Below are 21,901 nucleotides of genomic sequence, written 5' to 3'. Positions count from 1 at the left end.
AGTTAATGAGGAGTTTAGAGGGTATGAAGGTGGTTCTGGTTCTGCTATCTTAAACAAACAGATTTACTGCCAAGGATGAGGGAAGCTTCCATGCAGATAAGATAATGACTCCTGTCCTGTACCCAGTATACTAACGGGAGCTGCAAATTTTCTAATTTTTCTATCGCAACTTAAATAATCAATATTGGAGTTTCGTGTGATGAGGGATCAATTTTTAAACCACTCTGGGAATGGTAGCTCTGAAAAGGGAATCCACACCTACTGAAGAAAATGGAAGATTTCTTTCTTAGAAGTTTTGATCAATGCAAATAATTTTGACAAGGCAATTTTCATATCCTTGTTTCGCATGCTGTAGATCACTGGGTTCAGCAGTGGTGGAACCACAGAATATATCACAGCAAAAGACAAATCTTGCTGTGATGTGGTACTATACATAGGACTTAGGTAAGCAAACCACCCAGTTAATAACAACATGGAGATAACAATGAGGTGAGGAAGACAAGTTGAGAAGACTTTTTGCCTTCCCTGAATAGAAGGCATTTTTAACACAGCGCTGAAAATATAGACATAAGATACAACAATGAAGAAGAGGCAACCTGATTCAATGAAAATACTCAGCACGATAGCTCCAATTTCTTTTAGGTTCAAACCAGAGCAGGAGAGCTTTAGCAACTGTGGGATTTCACAGAAAAACTGTTTGACAACACTGGAGCAGAAGGGAGTTGCAAAGGTGCATCCAGTGTGTAACACAGCACAGAGAAGACCAGTGATCCATACACAGGCAATCATGTGGACACAGGCTTGCTTGTTCATCAGCTTCTCATATTGTAATGGGCTGCAAATAGCAACATACCGATCATATGCCATGACGGTCAGGAGAGAGACGTCGGATGCTAAAAAGAAGACAAATAAGAGAACTTGAGCAACACACCCAGAGTAAGAAATGTGTCTGGTATTCATGAGGGAATTAGCCATGGAATTGGGAACAATGACTGAAACAGATCCAAGGTCCTGTATGGCCAAGTTCACCAGAAAGAAGTACATGGGGGTGTGCAGTCGGCGGTCGAAAGCTACTGCAGAGATGATGAGAAAGTTGCCTGTTACTGTAGCCAAGTACAAAACCAGGAATAGAAGGAAGTGGAAAATCTGCATTTCCCGAACCTCTGAAAACTCTTCGAGCAGGAACTCTGATACAAAGGACTGGTTCACCATGGTTTTTGCCTCATGAAAGTGTGGGCTGCCTGTCGAAGGAAGCAGTCAACTGTTAAAATAATAGCACAGTGCTGTAAGAAGACAGGCTTCACTTGCTTGGATTGGGAAATTTCAATTTGTTATTACTGTGATTGTTTTTATGTCTGCAGAATTCATTCTAATTATGGCTGTTATTTTGAGGCATTTGTCACACTCTGAATCTGACAGCCAAGCATTGGCAAGGAGAAGAAAGCAGGGAGAAAGGAGGGGGAAGGAAGGAAGGAAGGAAGGAAGGAAGGAAGGAAGGAAGGAAGGAAGGAAGGAAGGTGTGGCAGATGATACAATAGCAGGGTTTGCTCTAGGTTTGCTCTGAATAGAAATACCCATTAGCTCAACCACTACCTTATACACACTTGCTTGTATTTTTAGCAGGAGTATATTTTGCATGAAACAAGGAGGCTGTAATAGCAATAGGTGTGTGGGCCATGCCAAGAAATTGAGACCCTGACAGGGAAGCAGCTCTTCCTATCCTTATCAGAGTGGGCACTGTAGCAACATATTCCATGTGTTAAGGGTTTATCAGGTCTGTTTTGCCATAGCTTTTTGATTCCAGCAAATACCATGATGGGGGAGTCATAGGTCCAGGTGTAAATCTACTATGAAACTCATGAAGCTTCAGGGCCCCTAATCCCAGAGAGGCTCCAGAAGAGACTTTATTCACACATGTATATGACAGTTCTCTATTTTTCATCCCCCCCCCCCCCCGTTAACTTTGTAAACTATAAGGCATAGGAAATATTTATCTACACAAGTGACTTTGACACGTGAGATAATCCAGTAAAGCAGTTTTAATCAAAATATGAAATGTAGTAGCAGGACCCCAAAAATATAGATCTGCCACTGCATAAGTCTTTCATAAAGCTTTTTGAAGGCTTCAACTTTAGTTGCGTTTGAAAGGCATGGTTCCTAAAGAGAGTGAGTTTCTGTGTTCTCTATGATATTAACTGCTTTGCTACTCATTGCAAAATATTGGCAGTGGAGGGGGAGAATTGCCTCACTTAAGAGGATGGTACTGTACATCAAATTATAGGAATTTGCAACTTTAAGCAAACATACCTGGACCTTATGGGTAAGAAAAGGGAGAGAAAAAACAAATATGCATTGTTCAAGAAATTTTGGAATAGTAAGTGAAGGATGATAGGCTACAATACTTCTCCCCATCCCCTTCTGCCTTTTATCAGAAAGAGAGAGAGTCAGGTTGTCCTCTAGATGTTGCTGGACAACAACTCCCTCCATCCCTGACTTAAGGAATGGAGCTGACTAAAGTTGGAGTCCAGCAACAGCTGCAGGGCCACCAGTTCCTCACCACCAGTTTAATGAATGTAATGCAAGGTATGGTTATGGTCTTCCTCAATTAAGGTGGATCTGAATTCTGCATGATTTATAAAACCTCTGTGTCTTTCTTTTTTTAACATTTATTAAATTTGTAAGGATTTGTCTTCTCACTTGGTTATTTATTTATGAATAGCTTAAACAATTCATTATTTACTCATTTACTTAACTTTTCTTTTTCCAGACCTACTTATGCTTCCTTCCTTCTCTTTGCATGTCTACTTTTAAGTGTTGAAATATTAACTGGTATTTTGTAATCTTTTTATATTTAAGAAAATGGAATTTAACAAAAAGAAAGTAAATTTAAAGCCAGCTTATTCCAAATTGTTGTGGTTACATTACAGATTACCTTGAATGTATGCCAAGATTCACATGTTGGTATAAGAATATTCCTGTGTTCAGGCATACAACTCATATAAGTACTCTGAGATATGCCTGTATGCCATGGGCATACAGAGTGATGAGGGGGAAAGATATTGTATTAATTGAGAAAAAAACAAGGTGTTTCTTTTTGGAGGGGAGGAGTATACAGTATACGTTATTTTTATTAGTTGAGCAATTAATAAACTATTAATGGAATATATTCCTACCTTTTTAAAAAGAAACCTGCCTTATAAAGAGTCAGACCACAAATACATCCAGCCGAGTATTGTTTGTACTGGTTGGCATCTACTCTCTGAGATTTCACAGAAGTGTCTTCCCCAGCATTTCCAGGAGGTTGCAAGGTTCTGAGTTTGGGGCTCTGCCTGCAAAGCATGTCCTCTATCAATGAATCACAGTCCCTCCTCCTCCTCCTTCAGATATTTCTTTCAACTTCAGATGCACTTCTCCTTCAGCACTGTTAGATCTATTTAGTCACCACTGAAACTGTACAAATGTTCACCATCACTTTGGTATATGAAGGCAATATGAAATTGACAACATGCTAAGGAGGTTTATTAATATCTGTCTTGTGTTCCTAGAGATTTGCTCTCAGGAGTCCAACATAGCTCAGTAGCAGGGACATTAAGTGACTCTCTGGTCTGTATTTTTGTACTAATGTAAATTAGGAAAAACTGGCTCTGTTTGTTTATCTTAGAATGTCAGGACACTGAAAGGAACAAAATCTATCCCTGCTCATAGCTCTTTAGTCCAATTTATTTGCTAAGAACCATTGGTTATCACAAAAATATAGAACTACAAATAGTATTAGGATAAGGTAAAGGTAAAGGGACCCCTGACAGTTAAGTCCAGTTGCAAATGACTCTGGGCTTGCGGTGCTCATCTCGCTTTACAGGCCGAGGGAGCCGGTGTTTGTCTGCTTCCACAGACAGTTTTTCTTGGTCATGTGGCCAGCATGACTAAGCTGATTCTAGCGAAGCCAGAGCAGTGCATGGAAACACTGTTTACCTTCCCGCCGGAGCTGTACCTATTTATCTACTTGCACTGCATGCTTTCGAACTGCTAAGTTGGCAGGAGCTGGGACCGAACAATGGGAGCTCACCCCGTCACAGGGCCTCGAATCGCCAACCTTCCAATCAGCAAGTCCAAGTGGCACAGTGGTTTAAATCACAGCGCCACCAGCGTCCAATAGTATTAGGATACATTTTAGCATATCTGGTCCACAGAACATGGGAACTTTTGTATAATACATTGGGCTGCTAAGACAGACATATAAACTTTATATGTATAGTAGTATCTCAGAATTCGAACGGAATCAGTTCCAGAAGTTTGTTTGACTTCTGAAACGTTCGGAAACCAAGGTGTAGCTTCTGACTGGTTTCTGATTGCACAGGTGCACTGGAAACAATAGTGGAAGCCACACCAGGTGTTTGGCTTCCAAAAAAAAGTTCAAAAATCAGAACACTCACTTCTTGTTTTCGATTGTTCAGGAGATGGAATGTTCGGCTTCTGAGACGTTCGGGATCCAAGGTATGATTTTAATGTGTTTATCCCCAGCCTCGAGCAAATAACAAATTCTTTCCCTACAATTCAAGAAGGAAACTCTGTAAAGAATTCCTCTCAGAAATACGTTCCTAAGAGAATTATACAGGGAGCAGTACAGTAGATAATGAAGAATGCTGCACATGTTGACATTGGATATCTCTACATCAAGAGTTTTGAACCTCTCTATTCAGCCCTCAGGAGTCTTCTTAGGCTATGTCTAATTATAAAGACACACACTCAATGGCCTTGTTCCATACAATGACCCCACTCCTGGACACATTCTTCATTCACTTTGTTCTGAGCCCTCCTTCAGTATTTTTGCCAAGCTGGAAATGTGTCACTGATTTGTGATAATGACTTTTGCCTGTCTGTATGACAAGGGTGTGTGAAGAAGCTATGGCTATAGAAGTTACAGGGAACCAGGTAGAGGACATTCTTGGTAGTGGCACCCGCCCTGTGCTATGCCCTCCCACCAGATATCAAAGAGAAAAACAACTACCAGACTTTTAGAAGACATCTGAAGGTAGCCCTGTTTAGGGAAGCTTTTAATGTTTGACAGACTATTGTATTTTAATATTTTGTTGGAAGCAGCCCATAGTGGCTGGGGAAACCCAGCCAGATGGATGGGGTATAAATAAATAATAATGATAATGATAATAATGATGATGATGATGATGATGATGATAATAATAATAATTACTTCTGTGTAACTGGAGTGCAGCCATTAAAAAGTCTACATGGGGAAAGTTCTAAAGTTCTGGCATTGGTTTGTTCTGTTACAAAGAGAACATCAGAGTTCAAATCATTTCCACTTAATGCAAATCAAGAAGGCTATATGAGGGACCAAGAATGAGGGCTACTGGTGAAAGGTCAGAAATTTAAAGGTCCATAGTTCAATGGCAGGGCATCTACTCTGCAAGTCCGGGTTCAATCCACATGCCCAGGTACAGCTGGGAAAGACCCTTACCTGAAATCCTGGATAGGTGTTGCCAACAAGAATATTGTGGTTTGAGTCAGCATAAGGCAGGTCTACCCACAATTCCAAATTTATCTTTGTTATCACCTGCATTCTGAAGCATATTATTGTTGTTTAACAGCTAAATGTTTGACCTTCATGGCCAAGTTCAGATATTTACTCAGAGTTAAAATCCCATTATGATAGTAGAAGCATAGGCCACTGCACCATAATTGTAACGTAATCTGTGATGAAGGTGCAGAATATGAATTTCCATACATATGAAATTCCTATTCACATGTTTTCTCATTATTTCAAGGAGGAAGCATGACAGTACTCAGACCTCTGCACATCAAGTCATAGAACATGCCCCTACATCTCATACTAAAAATTGGAAAATGTTGTGTGTATATGCATGCCAAGAAGAACTTGAGTCTCATGAGTTCTCTGTCATTTTAATACCCCTACATGGAGTCAACCTGTGCTAATTATATCAGCAGAACTACAGACCACAAAGTTATTTTTTTCCTAGTGTATGCCTCAGTGCGTTTCCACTGCTGCACTGAACTCTTGAGAATAAGTCTCTGGGAAGACAAACCATATATATAAATTAGCCACTGTCCTATGGTGACATCTACTGTTGCCATAGAAAGAGTTGTTCATTGCCATGAATGGTAAGGGACACAGTACTCTAAAATGGTAGAGACGATACTGCTTCTGGAGCTGAAAGAAATCCATGAAGAAGAAAACTTGTAAGTTATGTATAGATATAACTTTCGAGAGAGTGGTTTCCTTGTGGCAGGGACACTTTGGGCAGTTAGAGTAATGCATGCAAGCTAGTAACAGAGATCAGGTCTACTGTGCAGATAATCTCAGTCAGCACCATGATGAGAAAGCATGTGAATAATGAGAAAGCATGCAAAGAGGAATTTCATATGTATGGAAATTCAGATTCTGCACCTTCATTACAGATTACCTCTAGCATGGAGACTTTCACTGAATTGATAATGATGTAGTATTCCCATATGTCCAGAAAAACCTGGACATGTCCTCATTTTGGGGAGCAACATGCCATCCAGGAGGATTTTTACGTTTTAATGGAAATGTCTGGGGTTTTTTGCTTGGGAGCAGCTTGGGCTTGGACTTGCCCTCGGGCCTGGGAAGCTTTGGCCTGGGCAGCTACTGTTCCTCAATTTCTCACAGGTTCAGGATCTGCATATTCTTCATATCTGCATATTTGTACATGGCAATTCTATCAAGCATTTTTTCTCTTTTTGTGGAAACCCTGTCCTGTCAGCTGCACATTGCTGCATCTGGGAGAACGCTTTTGGCCAGCTGAGGTGAGCAGGATTTTCTGTTCTGTGTGCACATACATATCAGTTCCCATGCCATGGCCTTGGACATGCCTCTATGCAGCCTCTTTCTCCTTTTTTATTTTTTATTAAACACACTCATATGTGAAACATACTCATCAGAGTGGAGGATTTCTTGTGGAGAATGGGCTAACAAAGCAGCACCCTGCAATCAGCAGAATTGCACCCTCCATCACTAACCCAGCAGCCACTGCTCAATCTGTAAGCCCAACAAATCCACCTAACTGGACCAAAGTCTAAATTTCTTGGGTCAGGATTCAGCCAAATCTAATGTATTAGTCTTCTAGGGTGACAATTATTGCTTTACTGTTCCCATGTGTGTGAAATTCTGTGAACAAGGAGATTTCAGTGAATACAAGAACATGTTTTGGGGTTTTTAAGGACCTTGGCCATAATTATTTAGTTTTAATTTTCCTCCTTCCTTTTACAGGCCTTCTAAAAAGTGCAAAAATGTTCAATACCACCACAGTGACTGACTTTGTGCTCCTCGAATTTTCAGAGAGTTGGGAACTGCAGATTCTGCACTTCATTATATTTCTAGTATTGTACTTGGCAAGCTTAATGGGGAACCTTCTCATAATTTGTGCAGTAGCTTCCGATCACCACTTGCACAGACCAATGTATTTCTTTATGATGAACTTGGCTATTCAGGACCTTGGACAAGTTTCAGTTATTGTTCCCAAATCCATGGCCAATTCTATTTAAAATACTAGACACATTTTTTATTCTGGATGTGTAGCTCAGATCCTTTTGTTCAACTTCTTTATATCATCCAACTTCTTCCTTCTCACACTCATGGCTTATGATCGGTATGTTGCCATCTGCAATCCATTGTACTATGAGATGGTGATGAATAAGCAAGCCTACATACAAGCGGTGGCCTGTGTGTGGATCAGTGGTTTTCTCCAAGCAGTGCTACACACCAGCAGCACCTTTGCAGCCCCATTTTGCTCCAACGTTGTCAATCATTATTATTTTTTATAACCTATGATTTTAAAATATATGTTTTTGTGCTCGCAAATGATTTACAATGTCCCACATTTGCTAGCTCAGCATCTGTCAGGGACTGGACAGAGAAGGAATGGTGGAGACCTCCTCCTCAGCCTGACCCTTTCAGAGAAGACAAAGGCAGTTCTGAATTTCAAAAGGAGTTTGAGGGATGTCACAGCTCACAGAAAGATGAGGGGAAATAAAGGGAGAGGAGGAGGAAGAGCCAGAGCAGCTGGCAGACACGTTATCAGTAGAATGCATTCCAGACCCACCATATCCCAGAACCCAGAGAACATTAAAAGGGCTTGGAGACAGATGGCATTAAACAGCAACCATAAGGGTGGTGCTGCTGTTGACGAATGAGTAAGAATTCCAAGTGGCTGCATTTCTAAGCTTCTCTCTGTGAATATTGAATAAAAAGCAAATGGTAAGAACTTCCTTGTCTTATCCGTTCTAGACAAACTACCGTGGGCGTTGGATCCTCTGATGCCTGACAGTATCATATCTTTGCACATTACACTGAATGATAATGCACAATATCATATCCCCAATGCATTTCTAATGCAACAGCTTCAAATACAACCACAGTGTATGTATTTGGGGGCAGGGGGAGGCTGAGGGGGATTTGAACTCAGTTCTTCATTCTGATACTCTGCCTACTGCATTTCCAATCCAGCTTTGGAAGAACTTCAGATCTGCACACTTCCCTCTAGTAAACATTTCTAGTAAGGCAATAATGTTTGCATGCACACACATGAGCCAATCTGAGAAGAAATTCATATGGATTACTACTGTTGATAATCAATCTACAGCTTAAAAGATAAATCACATTACAGGCATGGAACTTCTTGAAGGTGATGAAAATGTAGCAAATTAGACCAGATTGCAGCACTTTCTCACTGCACCATTTTCTCAATCTAACTCACTCTCTTGGAAATGTCACCAGGAAAAATAAATGGATTACTGAATATCCCCCATGTTACAAATATAGTTAGAGCTTGATATTCTGTTTTGGAATAGCCCATCACCAAATGGGAATAAAAAAAAGAGCTCCTTTTGTTCTCTCCCAAGAAAAATATATCATACAACTTTCTCATTCTTTTCTAATGACTGAAAACACAAAGAGATGCCTACTTTCTCTTATTGCCCCTTCTCTGCTGAAAAAATCATGGGTCATAGGGAAAGGTAATTTGACTCAGAAATACCCACTTTAAGGTTTCACATGTTCTGTCTTCTGCTACTATTAATGGTCATATTCATAGCACCTCCCTAAACTGTTCACCTTATGCTTTCCTGCTCTGAGGAACAGGGTAGCTGGATAGGAAACAGAGAGGTTTGATCAAATATCAGATCCCAATATCACAAACCAGGGAGGGAAATGGGAGGAGATATTGGCTTCCCCCAAATTATCCATTTATCCCTCATAATCCTTCCTTTGTTTAACTTAACTGCATCACTGGTAGGTTGTGGGAAGCAGCAGTGGCAAGAAGAGGTGGTGGCGAGGTTCAGGAGCTCCAGGGCAGGGGGAGCCACAGAGGTGTGAACCTGTGAGACCATTGTCACCAACTCCAAGCTTCCCCATTCTCACTGGTACCACCTTACCCCATCCCACTAAGAGCAACATCACCTCTAGAAAGATGCTACTGCCTACTGACCTACAAACGCTCAGTGTTTCAAGGGAGAAGCACTGCAATACTCAGACTTCTATGCATCATGTCATTGAACATGTTCCTACATTCATATTAAAACATGTAAAATTATCATCATATATGTGGGGGGACAACCACTCACAAGTTCTGTCATTCTAATGCCCCTACAAAGAACCAATCTCTGCAAATCATATAGGCAGAACCACAGACCACAAAGTTATGTTTTCCACTACATGTCTCTAGAGCTGTTCAACTGAACTCTTGAGAATATGTCTCCAGCAAAACAAAACATGTATAAATTAGTTACTGCCACCATAGAAATAATTGTTTGTTGTCATGCCTGGTTAGTGGCACGGTGCTCTAAAATCTGAGAGAAGATTCTGCATCTGGAGCTAGAAGCAATCCGCTAAGAAAAAGAATTGTAAGTTATTTATAGATATAACTTTAGAGATAGAGGTTTTCTTGTGACAGGGAGGCTTTGAGCATTTGTCACAATGCCTGCAAGTTACATATAACATGGATCACTCCAACTATGCAGACAGTCTAAAAATGAGCACCATATTTGATGCTTCTGCGTGGGTATTACCATGTATTATTAATGATGTACACAGTGAGTGTTGTTCATGCTGCTAGCATTACGTATGATGTGTATTCCTCTTCCCCAAACCCCTAGTGTATTTCTTCTTCTTCTTCTTCTTCTTCTTCTTCTTCTTCTTCTTCTTCTTCTTCTTCTTCTTCTTCTTCTTCTCTGCACAAGAGCCAATTTAAACACAATCCTAAGCATGCAAAGGCTTTAGAAGGTTGTTAATGTGTTCCATGTGGGCCAGCCTCACATTTAAATGGTTCTTTAATCAGTGTTGTGTGCAGTGGACAAATGAAGCTGCCTTACTTTAAGTCATTCCATCCAGTCCAATTTTGTCTACTCTGAGTATCAGCATCTTCTTAGGGTCTTCCCAGGGACTTTCAGCAGACACCTTAACCATCACCTGTTACTTGAACATTTAAATAGAGACCTCTGGGATTGAAGATCATGCAGAAGAATCCTGATTAAATTTCTGGCATCTGCAGGTAATGCTAACAAGGAGTTCTATCTGAAATCCTGCAGAGCCACTGCCAATCAATGTGGATGACATTGAACTAGATGCACCAATGGTCTGAATTGATGTCCCTTTGTTCTCCTACTAAGTGACAGCTCCTTCCCAGTACTTTGTATACTAGCACAACATCTTTCAAGGTGATACGTTATTGCTGCTATGTGAATGTTGTGCATATAGGGGTTGCTTCCTAGATGAAGAGCTCTTTGAACATGTTGATATGCCATGTGAAACAGTACAACCTTTCTGCACACCAATCACCTCCTTTAAATGTCTTCTCTTTTTTCTTTTGTTTTCATCCCTCTTTGTGTCACTAATGATATTGCTGTAGACTTGAATGCATCTTAGCTTTTCAGTGTATCTCAGCTGTCTGTCTAGATGCTGGGATATTTTCAGAGGGCTTAGAAAAAAGAGATCTATGTTGCAGAAATGTTTCAGTTAAGGCTGTTCGCTGTTTTCTTTCCCAGTTCAAATGGAAACAACTGTCAGAAAGGGAAAAGAACTTATGTAACAATGTTTCAAGTTTTCCAAGTTCTTGAGTTTTACTTTACTGTAATGACACTAAGGTTAGTGATAGTGTACGATTGGTACAATGGGTGCAAATAAAACCAGCTTTATTTTATTTAAATATTTCATAACCCACACTTCAATAAGAATAAATCTGTAGTTGGGTACAATATAATAAACATAATAACAAACAAATAATATAAAACAAGTAAAATTTTAAAACATTAGCAACAACAAAACAAATGGATCCAATGGGGCGAGCATATCCATCTCCACCAATCACAGGATTATCAGAGGTCTAGGCACAAAAACACATTTTTGACTGCAGTCTAAAGCCCAACATGAGAAGGGAAGGTATTCCACAATCAATTTTATTTCTATTTCTGTTGTTTTGTGCCCATCAGTGCTTTACAGTATACATATACTCTATTCATTCTGATTCAGTGGATTTCCCCCAACAAGCATATTCTGAGAATGAAGACAATGTGTATTTTTATCACTTGGATAAGTTGATTAGTTCCTCCACTGAAGTGAATGGAATCACTTTTGGATGGAAAACCTCAGAGCTTTCTTGCCCAAAGCTATTGCTAGATGAAGAATTATTGTCCAGCTCTCATTTTGTAGACTGGACATATGATGATACATATTCTTATTATAAAACTAAGGATGAACAATTTGATTCAATTTTCTTTCCCTGATGCATTTACTGCTTGTGCATCAAGGCCCCGGAATAGCCCCCCCCTAATAATAATAATAATAATAATAATAATAATAATAAAGACACACTGACACAAATATTTTAGTTTAAATGTTAATGGGCAAATTTAGGCCACAACTTTATTGAACACAGAATGTGAGTGGTATTGGCAACACTATATCTGACTCCTGCCCACCTTGCAGGGAGTCTAGAAGGGTAAACCACCAAAAGAGGGAGCTCCGTTGATGGCAACCAACTGAAGCTCACCCCAGGGTTCCTGTGGTCCTTGCATGGCCTTAGCCCCTCAAGTGGACTTTGGACGAGATTCAGACCCGTGAATTCTTCTAACAGAATACCCTTGTACCTAGAGGGGCAGGTGATGGCTGCGCCTCCCCTCCCCCGTATCTCACTAAGCCAATGCCTAACTGCCAAACCTTACAAAGTTGTGACGATTGCTAAGAGGTAGGCAAAAACAAGTGGAAGGGAGCGTCCCAAGGCCCATGCACAATGCGAATCCTCAATTTAGGAGAATCCGATTTATGTACTGTAATAATTTATTGGTCTTTTGATCTGTTCTTCTCGCCAGTGTGGTGTAGTGGTTAAGAGCGGTAGTCACGTAATCTGGGGAACCGGGTTCACGTCTCCGCTCCTCCACATGCAGCTGCTGGGTGACCTTGGGCCAGTCACACTTCTTTGAAGTCTCTCAGCCCCACTCACCTCACAGAGTGTTTGTTGTAAGGGAGGAAGGGAAAGGAGAATGTTAGCTGCTTTGAGACTCCTGAAGGGGAGTGAAAGGCGGGATATCAAATTCAAACTACTCCTCCTCCTCCTCCTCCTCCTCCTCCTCCTCCTCTTCTTCTTCTTCTTCTTCTTCTTCTTCTTCTTCTTCATGTTTCCCTTTTCTAGTGTCTAAATAAATCATAGTTCTACTACACGTATTTGAATAAATGAATAAAGTCTAGATAAAAGAAAGTCCTTTGCATATGGTGCTCCTAATAATCTATTGTTTTAAATATTGGAGGCAGTAGCTGCTGCAGCTGTAGTATGAGTGTTTATAGAATGAGACACCAGTCTTGACCTTGGAAGCTCAACAACAACAACAACAACTTCTTCTTCTTCTTCTTCTTCTTCTTCTTCTTCTTCTTCTTCTTCTTCTTCTTCTTCTTCTTCTTCTCTTTCTTTTTGTCTTTCTGTCTTTCTGTCTTTCTTTAATTTTATTTATACCCTGCCCTCCCCTGCCAAGACCAGGCTCAGGGTGGCTAACATCAGGTATAAAAACAATTGATTAAAACATAACTTAAAAACAAGATTAAAATACTACTTAAAATGCAGCCTCATTTCAGTGGAAGCCCAGATCAAAAACTGTTTGGGGGGAGGAAACGCCAAATCTTCATGAAGACCAACTATCCAAACTGGTCCTACGTGGGCCAGAAAAGCCAAGGAAGTCCCCAAATAGGGGTTCTATCACAGAAGGAAAAGGAAAGAAGGGGAGGGGATCAGGCTGGTTCCAAGCCAAAGGCCAGGCAGAACAACTCTGTCTTACAGGCCCTGTGGAAAGAAATCAGATCCCACAGGGCCCTGGTCTCATGGGACAGAGCATTCAACCAGGCCGGAGCCAGTGTTGAAAAGGCCCAGAGTGAGAGGGCTGGAAGCAAAATCATCATAATTTGAATCATTGAAATTAAAACTGACATTGTTAGCAGAGTAGATCATAAGTGTTATAATTTCCATTATGTTTTCTTCTGCAGAAATTATGCAACAGACTGTTGAGGGCAAACAATGGAACACAACCTCAGTGACTGAATTTCTACTCCTGGAATTTTCTGATATTCGGGAACTGCAGATTCTACACTTTATTGGGTTCTTGGTGTTGTACATGGCAATTATATCAGGGAATCTTCTCATCATTTGCACAATAGCTATTGACCATCACCTTCACACTCCCATGTACTTCTTTCTGATGAACTTGGCCATGCAGGACATTGGTTCTATTTCAGTTATTATCCCCAAATCCATAGCCAATTCTATCTTAAATACTAGACACATTTCTTATTCTGGATGTGTTGCTCAAGTACTCTTCTTTTTCTTTTTTTTATCATCTGATTTCTCCCTTCTTACACTCATGGCTTATGATTGGTATGTTGCCATCTGCAATCCATTGCACTATGAGATGGTGATGAACAAGCAAGCCTGCATACAAATGCTGGCATGTGTATGGACTAGTGGTCTTCTCCATGCAGTACTACACACCAGCTGCACATTTGCAACCCCATTTTGCTCCAATGCTGTAAATCAGTTCTTCTGTGAAATTCCACAGTTGTTGAAGCTTGCATGCTCAGATTCATACCTAATTGAAATTGGAGCTGTTATGTTGAGCATTATCATAGGGCTAAGCTGTTTTACCTTCATCGTTGTAACTTATGTGCAGATTTTCTATGCAGTGTTGAGAATTCCCTCTGCACAGGGAAGGCAAAAGGCTTACTCAACTTGCATTCCTCACCTCATTGTTATCTCCACATTATTATTTACTGGATTCTTTGCCTACCTGAGGCCTACATCTAACACCCCTTCTGATCAGGATCTGGTATTTACTGTGGTATATTCTATGGTTCCACCCATGTTAAATCCAGTGATTTATAGTATGCGAAACAAGGAGATCAAGGCTGCCTTGTCAAAGCTATTAGGTTTTAGCCAAAACACATCATCCAGTTTTCTTCTTTAAATGTGTGTATACCCACAGGTCTTAGACTTTATCTAAGCAATGGTGCTCCATGATTTCTTTCTTTTTTTAAAAAATAAATGCATTTATTATATTTTATCCATCCCTTCCATTAAAAAAATAATCAGTAATTTAGGAGAGTATTAAGATAAATGTGAAATGACAAATACATTATGAAATGACAGATCAACAATACAATGAAATGAAGAGGAATGAGGACATTCAACCTGGTTAGAAATATCATAATAAAAAATGCCTGAGAAAACAATAAAGTTCTAGACATAAGATTTACCCACCCGGGAAGAATGGCAGATGAAAGTGATGGACTATATGGAATTGGCGGAAATGACTGGCAGAATCTGAGACCAAGATGAAGAGTTGGTGGAAGAAGATTGGAAAAAAATTAAAGTCTATCTACAGAAACATTGCAAAATTAAGGAATGTTAGAAGGTTGTTGGAATGAAGTAATGTGGTTTTAGCATAAATCATATAAAGGAATAGGTTAAAATTGATTTTTTAATTGGTGAAAGAAGAGAATTATAGTATATTAAGATAAATTATTAGGATAAAAACAAAGCTGGAAAGGATTTGCTGAAACATCTAATTGAACTAGAATACAAAAAAGGGAGGTGTGAGGAGGTCAAGGAAATAAGTAAAGGAAAGAAAATTATGTAAAGGTTTGATCTGTTTTTCTTTTTTAATTGTTTGTATTTTTTAATTGTTTGTATTTTTCTGTCTTTTCTCTTCTTTTTTCTTCTTTATTTGTTTTTTATTTTTTATTTTTGTAATCTTTAAAATTTGAATAAATACTATTTTAAAAAAGAGAGAAAACAATAAAGTTCTAACCTTGTTTTAAAAATAAAAGAATGGTATGTTGGTGCTAAGAGTACCCATTTTTGGAAGTGATTCCATACTTGGGTCACCATCACAGAAATCATACATCATACATGAATTGGAAGAATAAATATATGATACCCTTTAATCAATGGATCGACAATATGACAACATTCAAAACTTGTGAACGGACTGTTTATAGATTTAGACTTTCTTTGGATAAATATGACAATATTTGGAATGAATTTATTCAGAATGTAGGGGGTTATTTACATAAGAATGTATGGGAGTAAATTACATTGCATTTTTGTATATACAGTGGTATTTTGGTTTATGAACTTAATCCGTTCCGGAAGTCCCTTCTTAAACCAAAGCGTTCTTGAACCAAGGTGTGCTTTCCCATAGCAGCAGGGGGCTCAATTTACAAATGGGACACATTCAACAGGAAGCAGAACATGTTCTGCTTCCAAGGCAAAGTTCAGAAACCAAAACACCTACTTCTGGGTTTGCAGCGTTCTTAATCCAAGTTATTCATAAACTAAGCTGTTCTTAAACCAAGGTACCTCTGTGTATTTTTCTTATACACATCTTTGTTCTTCTCCCCATCACTTCCCCTGCTTAGTTAATGGACAGCCACTGCAATATTTTGACATTTTAGGCTCCATGTTTTGAGGAATTAACTCTATGTGGTAGATGTCATATAATGGAATGTGAACTTATTTTTGGGCTATAGAGATAACTGGCATGATTGTGGTGGTGTATCTTATCAGTACATGGGGTCAATCTGGGCTGATTGCCAAGATTTGTGATTGATTTATGGGTTAGCAAGATCATGGACATGATAGGGATAAGTGCATATTAGACTGACAGTGGGGATTGTAGCTTGCCAACCTTTTCATGTAGGTCATTGGTCCTTCCCCTGATTGACCACAAGAATGTGGATGTCTGCCATATTCTCACACTCAGATAGTATATTAGGACCAGTAGTGCCCCTGCTTAAAGAGATACCAATGCCAGCCTTTGACCGAAGGAGTAAAATGATGGACTGCTGCTCTGGAGGAAATTTCCCAATAACTCAAAGCTATCTGAATTTATATACTTTGCTTCGTTTTGTTCTTGTTTAGCAAATAAATGCCTTTAGTTATTAAATTGGTGTTTCATTTATTGCCTACCTAAGTATTTCAAGTAGGGGACGCAGGTGGCGCTGTGGGTTAAAGCCTCAGCGCCTAGGACTTGCCGATCGAAAGGTCGGCGGTTCGAATCCCTGCGGCGGGGTGCGCTCCCGCTGCTCGGTCCCAGCGCCTGCCAACCTAGCAGTTCAAAAGCACCTCCGGGTGCAAGTAGATAAATAGGGACCGCTTACCAGCGGGAAGGTAAACGCCGTTTCCGTGTGCGGCTCTGGCTCGCCAGATGCAGCTTTGTCACGCTGGCCACGTGACCCGGAAGTGTCTCCGGACAACGCTGGCCCCTGGCCTCTTAAGTGAGATGGGCGCACAACCCCAGAGTCTGTCAAGACTGGCCCGTACGGGCAGGGGTACCTTTACCTTTACCTAAGTATTTCAAGTAATATCCCCCATAGACAATTTAGGGGAGAATTCATTTGGATTTCTATCATGGACAACCTATCCTCTAAATGGGTTTAATAACATTTTATATTTATCTACAGCTGAAACTATACATTACATTATAGGCATGGAACTTTCCCTCGGTGTAGAAGGAGAGGCAAATAGGGTCATGGGTGCATCACATGGCTAATTCACATGGCTCTAAGAAGCCTCTTTTGAATTCCTATACCTATAACTATAGAGTTTCTGTACCAATAACTTTCACCACTTTGCAACTAAGCTTGATTTTACTGCATGTGCAACTTTTTTGACTGATGAATGGAAAAGCATGTGAACCTGACCTTTGAAGAGTTTACATGGAAACCAATTTTTAACTTACAAAAATGTGGTATTTTCCTATGCTGAGAAAAAATGAAACTTTGGAACTCACTTTGAAGGGCATATTTTAAAGGTCAAGCATCTTTACATCTTTATTGTAGTACAGTAAGAGACATTGTGAGGAGTAGATAACTTTGAAATAGTGCACAGTGCAAGTAAGTTAACTTTTATCTGTGTGCTTATCTGGGGGAATTATTTCGGGCTCTTGGGACCAAGACTCAAGGTTCACATAAACTGATTAACAAAACTCTGCCTCAGGGTGACAAATTTGTATCATCCATTTAAAAAGATCTTCATGAGTCTCAAAACAAAGAAGAGCTGAAGAACTTCAAAACATCCCGGATAGCTAGACAGATACACATCACTTGGAAGCAGCAAATGAAGAAGCTGCATCTGATGATTGCATTGTCTAGAAAGAAAATGGTGAGTTATTTATATAATGAAAATTTAGGAATTGCTAGTGTAGTTTTGTAACCTATGGAAAGCCTCTTTGCAGAATAAGGGGTGCGAACCCATGTGAAAATGGTGGGGCTGGGGCTGTAGTGCATTCAAAATTCTGCACAACTTTCAGTACACTTCGAGTTTAACTATTAGGGCAAGATCCATTCAGTTAGGAAGTACTATAGTCAGAAAAACTATTTTGGGAAGATATTTATGTTAACACGGAATTCACTGAAATTAGAAAATTTAAAATGGTTATCCTGGGCTCAAGTGAAGCATTTTGTGTTTGTACTGGTAGTTTAATTAGAGCATTCTGTTAATAGAAATAGAGTGGTCTTTTACAGAGCATAGGCAGAGCAATCCTGATAGGAAGCATTGTAACTTATGCCAAAGGAGCTATTGGGGAAAACTAGGCTTGATATTGTGTGCAACTGGGCTCACGCATGCTGCTGCAAACTTGGAGATATTTAATCATATTGTAATAAAGGGCGGCTGTTGAAACACATACTGAAACATGTAAAAGCACTGCTTTTACAATATACATACCCCAGTGCAGAGGGTTGTTAAAGCCAAAACACATTTGGACACATGGTCCAATCAGACTGCTGCACTAACTGTAGCCCCTGGAACATCTTCAAGAGCAGCCCCATGCAGAGTACATTTTTGATAACTTACATAGGAGGTCATTAGAGCATGGACAACTGAGGCTATGCTATCATGGCCCAATAATGGTCACAGCTAGAGAACCAGGCATAAGCACCCCTGGTTACAGAGACTTGAGACTCTAGTGCCGTGGTTCCCAACGTGGGGCACACGCCCAAGAGGGAAGCATTTTCATTTTTAAGGGGGGCAATCTGAGAATGAGTCAGATCAAGTCAATGGCCTTTTAGACTTCCTCCATGTGAATAGGAGTTCACTTTTTGAATAATAAGAATTATATGGCATGGGGGGGGGGAGGAAATCAGGATTTTAGAGATGCTTAGATGGAGCATGGCCCAAAAAAAGGTTGGGAACCACTGCTAGTGATAAATTGGAATGTAGGAGTACTCCCAGACCATGATCTGGATTCCAACTTCTATTTTAATATACAGTGGTACCTTGGTTTGCAACCATTTTGGATTACAACCACATCAAAGCTGGAAGTGCATGTCCCTTTTTTTGGATTACAACCAATTCTTTTTGGGAGGCCCCATTGGCGAAAGCACACCTTGGGTTACAACCTGTTTTGGTTTACAACTGGAGCTCCAGAATGGATCATGGTTGTAAACCAAGGCACAACTGTAAAATATTTTAATATAACGTATGTACCATATTTTTCGCCCCATGTGACGCACCGGCCCATAGGACGCACCAAGTTTTTTGGGGGGGAAATAAAGGGGGGAAAATTATTTTTCCCCCAGGCGCTTGTGGGGCCGGCAGCGGGGAGAAGCGCTCTTCCCCCTGCCGCCCACCTGCAGACCAGGTCCGGGGACAGCGGGAAGACGCGCTGCGCCTCCCAGCTGTCCCCGGAGCTTGCGGGGCTGGTAGCGGGGAGAAGCGCTCTTCTCCCTGCCGCCCACCTGCAGACCAGGTCCGGGGACAGAGGGAAGACGCGCTGCGCCTCCCAGCTGTCCCCAGAGCTTGCGTTTTTTGGGGGGGGAAATGAATTAAAAAAATTTGTTCCCCCCACCCAGCCACGGCTGCCACCCCAAGCCTTGCACACACCTGCCCGAAGCACGGGGCACCCTCCGGAGGGCTCCACGTGCTTCAGGCTGCAGGCTGCCGCCCCAAGCCTCGCGCGCACGGCAGGACCTCCCACCGGGTGCACAAGGCTTGCGGACACTCGCCCGAAGCACGGGGAGCCCTCCGGAGGGCTCCACGTGCTTCAGGCTGTAGGCTGCCGCCCCAAGCCTCGCGCGCTCGGCAGTACCTCCCGCCAGGCGCGCAAGGCTTGTGGACACTCGCCGGGGCTGCAGGCTGCTGCCCGCAAGCCTTGTGAGCCCGCGGGAACTCCCGCCGAGCTTGCAAGGCTTGCGGATAGCTTCCTGAAGCCTGGAGAGTGAGAGGGGTTGGTGCGCACCGATGCCTCTCGCTCTCCAGGCTTCAGCGAAAGTCTGCATTCGCCCCATAGGACGCATACACATTTCCCCTTCATTTTTGGAGGGGAAAAAGTGCGTCCTATGGGGCGAAAAATACAGTATTTACTTAAATCCAAATATGGTATGTATTTAGATACAATATATTTAGAAATGCATACACAGATGTAAAATGTATACTTATACATCTTACATCAGTATATGCATTTCTAAATATATTGTATCCAAATACACATTCCAGTAGAGGTTTTTTTGACGGGGGGTTGAGTTGGAACTGTATTGCAGAATTCAAAGGAATGCAGAATGTAAAGGATAATCTTGGCATGATCTGCACAAGAGTCTAGCAGGGGTGGATCAACTGAGTTCACCTCAGAATTCACAGAAATTGAATTCCTCAAGTATCCTCAAGTAAGACCCATGCTACCCAGCCCATTGACAACAAATGCTGACATGAATGCAAATCAAGTACCATTGCTTAACTTCTGTATTTGGCAGATTTTAGTGAAGTGTTACATGTATCTATTTCTTTTCCTTTTCTTTGACATAGCATGCAATTTGTAATGATGGAAACTACAGCCAACATGAGTTCCATGTCCCATTTTCTACTGCTGGAGTTCTCTGAGATTCGAGAGCTGCAGCTCTTGCACTTCTTTGTATTCCTGGCATTGTACTTAGCAACTGTGACTGGGAATCTTCTCATCATATCTGCAATAGTCTCTGACAATCACCTCCACACTCCCATGTACTTCTTCCTGATGAACCTAGCAATGCTGGACCTTGGTTCGATTTCTGTAGCTATACCTAAATCCATAGTTAATTCCTTCTTTAATACCAGATTGATTTCTCATTCTGGATGTGTTGCCCAGGTTTTCTTCCTACTCTTTTTTGTAGCATCAGATTTTGCCCTCCTCACAGTGATGGCACATGATCGCTATGTTGCCATTTGCAACCCGCTGCGGTATGAGACAATAATGAACAAAGTAGCCTGTATGAAAATGGTTGCAAGTGCATGGATAAGCGGCCTTGTCTATGGAATAGTACACACAAGTAGCACTTTTGCAAACTCCTTCTGCTCTAATGTGGTTGATCAGTTCTTCTGTGAAATCCCACAGTTGCTCAAGCTCTCCTGCACTGATTTATACCTAGTTGAAGTTGGTGTTCTTGTGCTGAGTGTTAGCATAGTGCTCAGTTGCTTCATTTTCATCATTGTAACGTATGTCCAAATCTTCACTACAGTGCTGAGAATTCCCTCGGTGCAGGGAAGGCAAAAGGCCTTCTCTACGTGCCTTCCCCACCTTATTGTGGTCTCCATGTTTGTATTCACTGGAATTTTTGCCTACCTCAGGCTTCCCACTAATTCACAATCTGATCTGGATTTGGCGTTTGCAGTTATATATTCTGTGGTTCCACCCCTGATGAATCCACTGATCTACAGCTTGAGGAACAAAGATATCAAGGTTGCCCTGTGGAAAATGTTGAATCTGAAGGGCTCTTCTAAGAATCCCTTTTCTGAATTTCATCCCTAAGCACAAACTTCTTGGTGATAGCTCTTCATACAAACTTATACTTTAGCCAACCTGATGCCTTCCATCTGTTTTAGACTTCAACTCTCATCAGTTTCAGTCTGTGTGCACAATGGTAAAGGATGATGGGAGTTTAGGTTTAGGTTAGGATTGGCATCCGCTAAATTAAATGCATATAAACATTTTGGTATATATACATGTTTCTCTCCAATTGCCCCCAAATTCCTCCATTAAAAGACCAGAGACATTTTGAAAAACGTGAATGCTTCCTTCCAGGTAAGACAAGTCTACCAAGAGACTATTTGCCAGTGAACAAATAAATGTTTTTTCATGAGAGGTTGAGTGCCACTCTTAGAACAAATTTCTGACATCTCTTTAATGCCTCTGGGATACTGACCTGGAATCTACTACATGTTGTTACGAGGGCAGAAGGTAATCCACTTATGTATAGCAGTATAACAAGGTTGCACATACTCAGTGGGAGATTTGAGGCAAGACGTGGCCACTATTATGGGCAGCAAATTCATTATCTCAGAGTAAATTGGGTTATGCCTGTTGTCTCCTTTCTCTAAGGCCCTGAATCTTATGATGT

At 40.9% G+C, this 21,901-nt stretch overlaps 3 protein-coding genes across 3 annotated transcripts; 2 read left to right on the top strand and 1 right to left on the bottom strand.

Annotated features, from left to right (window-relative positions):
* Positions 1 to 258: 258 nt before the first annotated feature.
* On the bottom strand, positions 259 to 1,212 carry LOC309326954 (olfactory receptor 14J1-like; the record flags this gene model as incomplete). The annotated part of the gene is made up of 1 exon (XM_081835982.1): positions 259 to 1,212. The coding sequence occupies one exon, from the start codon at positions 1,210 to 1,212 to the stop codon at positions 259 to 261; it is 954 nt and encodes a 317-aa protein (XP_081692108.1).
* A 1,289-nt stretch (positions 1,213 to 2,501) lies between these two features.
* Positions 2,502 to 21,312, top strand: LOC309326953 (olfactory receptor 14I1-like; the record flags this gene model as incomplete). Its single annotated transcript, XM_081835981.1, has 3 exons — positions 2,502 to 2,583; positions 13,523 to 13,845; positions 20,653 to 21,312. The coding sequence occupies 3 exons, from the start codon at positions 2,502 to 2,504 to the stop codon at positions 21,310 to 21,312; spliced, it is 1,065 nt and encodes a 354-aa protein (XP_081692107.1).
* Positions 13,897 to 14,496, top strand: LOC309328454 (olfactory receptor 14A16-like; the record flags this gene model as incomplete). Its single annotated transcript, XM_081838453.1, has 1 exon — positions 13,897 to 14,496. The coding sequence occupies one exon, from the start codon at positions 13,897 to 13,899 to the stop codon at positions 14,494 to 14,496; it is 600 nt and encodes a 199-aa protein (XP_081694579.1).
* Positions 21,313 to 21,901: the final 589 nt, after the last annotated feature.

This window comes from Podarcis erhardii (assembly GCF_964252035.2).
Source record: "Podarcis erhardii genome assembly, chromosome: 13".
NCBI classification, from domain to species: domain Eukaryota; kingdom Metazoa; phylum Chordata; class Lepidosauria; order Squamata; family Lacertidae; genus Podarcis; species Podarcis erhardii.
This window is presented reverse-complemented; position numbering and strand designations above follow the sequence as displayed.